The sequence below is a fragment of the Neltuma alba genome, unplaced genomic scaffold, assembly GCF_004799145.2.
Source record: "Neltuma alba isolate B1F8T4 unplaced genomic scaffold, ASM479914v2 tig00010553_pilon, whole genome shotgun sequence".
Taxonomy (NCBI): domain Eukaryota; kingdom Viridiplantae; phylum Streptophyta; class Magnoliopsida; order Fabales; family Fabaceae; genus Neltuma; species Neltuma alba.
In genome coordinates, this window is record NW_021635420.1 from 31485 (window position 1) to 38528 (window position 7044).

At 33.7% G+C, this 7044-nt stretch overlaps 1 protein-coding gene across 1 annotated transcript; it reads left to right on the top strand.

The window, feature by feature from the left end:
* Positions 1-447: 447 nt before the first annotated feature.
* LOC114756951 (uncharacterized) lies at positions 448-6508 on the top strand. The gene is made up of 5 exons (XM_028945929.1): positions 448-567; positions 1434-1565; positions 1774-1993; positions 5223-5320; positions 5724-6508. Exons 1-5 carry the CDS (start codon positions 448-450, stop codon positions 6141-6143), a joined length of 990 nt encoding a protein of 329 aa, XP_028801762.1. The 3' UTR covers positions 6144-6508.
* Positions 6509-7044: the final 536 nt, after the last annotated feature.

Genomic DNA, 7044 nt, shown 5'->3' on the forward strand with positions numbered 1-7044 from the left:
CATCTCTGCCTCCCAACCATCATGGCCATGGTGATCATGGCTTCTCCGTCATTGCCAAGGCAGCTAGATCTCCCTACTCTCCTCACTGAGAAATGAAAAAGAAGAATGCGATGGAATAGAGAGAGGGTGAGGACCAATGTGTAGCCCCTACTTCCGTCAATCAACTTCCTGTGGCCATAATCTCCTCATCTTCGCTCCCCAACATCATCGCCATCCTCATCAGTGCCTCTCTGTGGTCGTCGTGGTCAGTAGATCTCTCCACCACCTTCAATGTTTAGCTCCTCATTAGTGAAGATGGAGACTGAAGAAGAAGAGACGGATGAAGAAAATCTGAGAGAGAGTAAGGGGTGTGTTTGAAAAAGAAACTGATGGCTGGAGGCAGAGAAAGAGGACATGGGAGGGGCTGATAGATTATTATTAAACCAGATATCCCTTATGAACAGTAAAATGAGTCTAAAGCCAATTAATAAGCCAGTTGAGCCATGGCTTGAGGGAAACAGTATTAAAAGATACGTTGATGTGCTTGATTTTACAGCCAAGGGTGATGGAATTTCTGACGATACAAAGGTAAATCAATGAATCTTCTGCTTTCGAACATGGTTCTGTTTCTGTTCATTCTGATAACTCTTGGGAATTTACCGGGCATGTGAATTGGGAAGAAAAAGTTAGCATGTTTTCATGATTACCTATAAACCAATGATACTTCAATCATAACAGACATGATGCAACATGAACACCACCTCATATTTGGTCTTGTTCTAATGTTTGTCAGCTTCTTAAGCTGTTACAGAATAATTTTAAGCATCAGAATTCAGTAGAATGCGCTTTGGAATTGTTAAAAAACGTGAAACTGACACAGGAACTAGAATTGTATGAAAAACCTTAGTAGTTGGGAAAATTCTAGGTTTTGGTAATTGCACCCATGTTCTTTGATCCAGAAAGCATTCATCTTTTTTTGTTTTGCGAGGGAGGGCCTTCAAAATCACAAGACTATAATCTTTTCTGGCAGAGATAGAATAATGAGCCAATATGCTGTTGTGGCATAAGGTTTCCATCAGTGTTTCTTTTTTCTGTCTTTTTCTCCCATCCATGTCACCATGAAATTAATAATTGCCATGAAAAAAAGGTTGCTCCGAATACAAATTCATTATATGTGAAAGCTCATGATTGTGAAATCCATAAAGGTAAAGACACAACAACAATTTAAGGAGGTAGGGCCCACTTGGAAAAAGGATTCTCATTAAGACAGTTGCATCCTAGTTCCCACTGCAATTATAAATGACACACATACGTACAACCTAACACTTATCCTTATTACTCTTAGTTATAAATACAGTTTACAGTTTCAAAGTAAGTAGCTTTTTTTTCCCCCACCTTATTATTTTAGTTAATACTCAAAGTTATGTTTTTTTATTAACCTTGGTATAGTGCAGGCATTCCAAGACAGATGGGTAGCCGCTTGTAAGATGGAGGCATCAACCATGCTGGTCCTAGCAAATTACATTTTCAAAGTGGGGCCCATTTCATTTTCAGGTCCATACTGTAAATCCAACATAGTTTTTCAGGTAACATACAACCTCAGAACAAGATAGCAGTAATGTGAATCTCAGTCTTCACAAACCAAATATCATTCACACACCAATGCAAAAAGATCACATTTATCAGAAACAGGTTCAAGAATCATAGGCTCATCAAGATTTAGATAGCTCTCTAAAATTTTTTTTAAATGTTAATCCTTCTTTAGTTGTGACTGATGAGGTGATATTTTGATAGCTTGATGGTATAATTATTGCCCCAACAGACCCACAGGCCTGGGGAGGAGGATTGTTCCAGTGGCTAGAATTCTCAAAACTTGTGGGAATCACAATTCAAGGAAAGGGAATCACTGATGGAAAAGATTCAGTTTGGTGGCAGGACCAACCATTTGATGATCCTATAGATAATGAAGAAAAGCTCATAGCTCCTATTTACTCTGAAGTATTGAAAATAAGGAGTATGATTGGGATTAGGATTGAGAGGATCTATTAAAAAAATTATTTAGCATGAGAGATTGCTTATTATATAGATTAAATAAACCCATGCATGTGAGATTGGAAAATATCATGGGGGAAAAGTTATTCCCCAATCCCATCTCTATGGATTTGTCTAATCCATATAATAAGCAATTACTTATACTAAATACATTTTTAATGATTTTTTTAATTGCAATCCCATTTTCTATCCCTCATTTTCAACTTTTCTTACAAACGAAACCATAGTCCCCTTAAACCACACAACAGTGAGCCCACCAATGCCGGTAGCTATTTATCTTTCTTGATCTTCGCTTCCCACCTAACATAACAGCCTTCTTCCTACAACTGAATCTAGTTGTTTATACTTCTGCAATAATTATTCACAATTGTTTATACTTCCTGCATTGCTGTTCCTCATATCGCTGGTGATTAATCGTGATAAAATGCCCTCTTCATTCTCCTGCTGCCCACCGTGTTCCTCTTCGCCCATCTTGCTCCTCTTATTACCGTCACCCATTGAGCTCTTCTAAATCTTCACCACCGACCCCAACCGTCGCCCAGGTCCGCATCGTCATCTGGAGAAGAGAGGTAAGCTTCCATTCTTCCATACCCACTGATTTCTTATTCTCTAAACTCGCCCTTCATCCACGCCGCTGCTCTTTTCCAGTCCGGTGCGAGTCTCTCAAGTTTTCAAGCTCCCAGTGAAGCTTCCGACTCACTCGTCCCAATTTTTCTGTGAAGATGATTCTGTTTGATATCAGAAGTAATCTTTATTAATCCACTTGCACGGCTATATTTCGGAGCTTCTTGCCTATAATTGAATACGATAACACTTTTAAGCTGTCAGGAATAACATGCTTGCTAATTCGCTATATATCAAACTCATAATTGTTGGAGTTTTAGTGTGTGATTGTGTCAAAAGAAGTTTTATATTAATTAAAATTGAAAACACATTAATGTTTAGTATTTATTGAGATGTGAGTTTAAGCTAATAAAATGGTTGAGAGAAAGAATCTTTAAAATTGAAAGTTTGAGATGGCTGTTGAAGCATTTATATACTTTAATTAATCAATTTTATTTTTTTATTAACTAGATTTAATTTAATGACCTTAGAATATTTTAATTCACCTTAATCAATTATTTAAAAACTGCTCTTTTAATTGTCATTAAAATCTTCTTTAATCACCAGCATGGCAACTCAATAGTCATATACTATCTGTCTATAAAAGGTAATGTTGGTGGATAGTCAGGTAGTGTTGTGTTCTATTACGCACCAAGCTTTCCTTGACTATTTTTTCCTGAGTCTCAAATTTCTATTGTTTTGTTACTTACTCTGTAGAAAAAGTTTTTTTAATTCTGAAAAGTGCTGCTTTTTATTCCAACCCTATGTGACGGAACAATTTTTAAAGACAGTGTCCTTCAACAGAATTTGAACCACAATTTTGTTATTTATGCAGGTGTTTTCAACAATAATCCTCCACGTTCATTTATTAGGGGGTTCCTAGTTATATTTCATTTCTTGTTGGGTCCACTTATTCTGATCCGTATCTTTTAACTTCTCTACCTTGTTCCCATTGTTACATAATTGTCTGTTAGAATTATTACCTTGCTTCGTGTCCCGACTTGTTGATAATGGAAAAGGGCTGAAGATTAATTAGTGTTTCTAAGCAACTTGCGTTGCTCGAAATGTTATGTGAGAAAGTTTCTCTCCGAATTTTTTTATAAGAGAGAATTTCCCTGGAAGGGTTCCGGGAGAAAAACTTTTTTGAGTAAAATAAAGTGATCACCTTTTTTATTTTATCTTAATTATAAAAACCTTCTCCTTATTTTGAAAATATATATAAACCTCTATTAAAATTAAAACACATATTACATAAACCTCCCTTCTATATTTAAGATTTCATTTTCATCTGCCCAAACGTTACTTGACCGTTAAGTTTGATTTTAAATGATTTTTCAACCAAAATACCTTTTTTATTACATAATAATTATTTAGAAATTTATATTTTTCAAAAAATGTTTTTATAAAATCAAAAAATAATTCTGATACATATATTTTTAAAATTTTGAATATGTTATAAAATTTATTAATTTTGATTTAAATCATAAAATTTTATAATTTTAATTTTTTATAACATTCATTAGAAATTATTTACTTTGATTTCTTTTAAATTGTAAAAAATGTTTCAAATATATAGTTTTTTTAAATAATATAAGTTTGAAAGATTTTATAAATTATTTAAATTTATAATTCAAAACTTTTAAACAAATCTCTGCAACAAAAATTTATAAACATATTTAGTCAAGTAAATATATATTTATTGAAAAAATTAGTTAAATTTTTAATCAAGTCTTTTATGTTTCCCTTAACTGAATAAAATTCATGTAACTGTAAAAATATAATTTAAGAATTTATTAGAATGAGGGGTAAATAGTAAATAAAATTTATTTTAATATAAATTTTAGTTAAAAATAATATATTTAGAATCTCTTTAGAGTATTCATAATGGTGTTAACTGATTAAACTAAACTATATATTTTTAAAATGCAAAGGAGGTATATGTAATTGATGTAAACTAAAAAGGTGGTTAGAGTATTTCACTCAATTTTTTCTATGGGCTGCTTCTCTCTTAATTTTATTTGGGACAAAATTCGATGGAAAAATAATTCACGTCTGGCTTTCTATGTTGTCTCTCAAATTTGTCCGAGGAAAAAAATTTGTTTTCTTGTATTGTTGCCAGTTCGTGTTGCCACAATTTTGGTATCAACCCACAATTTTGGTATCAACTTTTATGGTTAACTGAAGCTTCTTATAGTTTGTAGTATTTTAGCGAGGTGTTGTTAAGAGAGAGTCCTAGGGAGAACCTTACTTTTGTCAACTATTTATTTAGCTAAGCCTCTCTTCTTTTTTCGTATAAAGGGTAATGGGTAATTTTTGTATTCCTGATCAACTCTCACCTGTTAATCAATCAGGAACTGGGTTTTGATGAAATAAGCTAGCTTCTATTGTTTTGCATTGTATTTGCTTAATTAGTGAATGGTATCCAGTGATTTATTTTAAAAAATAGGGAATTGATGAATTTCGATAAGCTTTTAAGAGGAATTAACTATTTGACGTGATTATAGGCTAAAGGCGAAAACTGGGTCTCATATTTCTTTTAATAGATGCATGCGGGTTAAAGATCATTATTGATCCTTATTATTGAGCAGCATACCTGTGGAATAATTCGAGAATGGATGTGGCTCAAGTGTTGCGCGTGAATGGAGGCATTGGAGAAACAAGCAATGCAAACAATTCTTTATTAGAGGTTTATATCTACCTTCGTCCAGTCCTTTCCAACGTCCCAATTACACGCATGCTTCCATTAGGGTATATGAAAGTTCTATAATATCATGTATATTAACTAATAAAATACTCTTTCGGTCCTTGATATAGGATCTAATTGTTAAGTTCATTTTGGTCCTAAATATAAGACTTATTTATCATATTTATTAATTTTTTATAAATTATCCTTATAGATACTCTATCAACCATAATCAAGTACGTGAGAGAGGAAGGATTTTAAGAAAAATGATTATGGTAGTTTAGGCAAAACATTCCATATTTTTTATAATTAATTAACTTATCTAACTTTCTTAATCTAATCAAATTTGTTAAATAGGTCTTATATTAAGGACTGGAGGAGTAACGTACACAATCAATGTGGATAGAGAAAGGCGGTTTCTTTGACAAAGCCCATGAGAGATGAAGCTATACAGTGCTTCTATAGAGAAACATTCCCTCTAAGCCAAGCAATTGCAGAATTGGGTTGTTCTTCTGGACCAAACACTTCTTTTGTCACTTGTGAACTGATCGAAACTGTGGAGAAGCTTTGCAGAGACCTAAACCATGAATCTCCAGAATACACGATCTTCTTAAATGACCTACCAAGCAATGACTTTAACAACATCTTCAAGTCTATTGAAAGCTTCAAACTGAAGCTAAGAGAAGGAGTGGCAGGTGGGATTGGTTCGTGTTACATCGCTGGAGTTCCTCGTTCTTTCTATGGCAGGATTTTTCCTATACTCCATCCTCATCTAAATTGGAATCAGAGATTGAAAGAGAAGGGTCCTTCACTATTAATCACTTAGAGGTATTTGAAACAAGTTGGGATGATGCTTATGATGAGAAACGTAATGATAGAAAAGAATACCAAATTACACAATTCATGAGGGCTGTGGCTGAACCTTTGCTTGTGACCCACTTTGGTGAAGTTGTAACGGACAATGTTTTCCCACATTGCCAAGACATATTAGCAGATCGTATGTCTAAGGGAAACCTTGTCCATGTCAGTCTCTGCATATCTTTGACTAGAACAAGTTGAAGAAGCAACAAATAAACATATGTTTGTACAGTCTGTTCACATTGTGCTATGAATAAACCATTTGTTGGTCTTCATGTCTTTTGATATTGTGTATGCTTGGTTTTAGATAGTTCTTGTGTTTAACTAGTATTGTATATATCCTAGTAACATGCAATGTCTATGATGTTGTAAGATTTTTCTCGTGTGATCTGCAGGGAAAATATCCATGATGACAACTCAAATATCCATTTGTTGACCTTAGTGGGTCAAAGGCAAAAGAGAACACTCCATGTAGTTATTGAATGAGATGTTTCAATTAACAATATATCTAAAGATTTGGCTTTTAATATAGCTCCATGGCATCTCACTATCTATATAGCCGATCTCATCTAATAGGATAAGACTTTGTTGTTGTTGATTTTATTGGGTCAAAGAATCAGCATAATGATTAGGTTCTTTTAACATGAGATCAAATGTGAAAATCCAATCATGCCTCAAAATTTTGCTTAGTTTTCTTAGCCAACCATTAAGAGGTTGAGCTGTAAAGCTTCTGCATAGTCACTAAAAACGGCAATTTTGCAGTAATTATGCTTCCAACTAAAACAAAAACCTTCATGAGTTCCCGTAATCTTTGCAACTGTATGAGGAGTGTATCCTAATTTTTTTGATGAGACCAAGTTTCCAAATTC

What these genes read in the sequence shown, in the direction of transcription:
- LOC114756951 (XM_028945929.1), top strand. Translation starts at nt 448, where the DNA reads ATGAGTCTAAAGCCAATTAATAAGCCAGTTGAGCCATGGCTTGAGGGA. An exon ending in AATCCAACATAGTTTTTCAG is followed by an intron (nt 1,566 to 1,773) that starts GTAACATACAAC and finishes ATATTTTGATAG; the next exon opens with CTTGATGGTATAATTATTGC. An exon ending in TGAAGTATTGAAAATAAGGA is followed by an intron (nt 1,994 to 5,222) that starts GTATGATTGGGA and finishes ATTATTGAGCAG; the next exon opens with CATACCTGTGGAATAATTCG.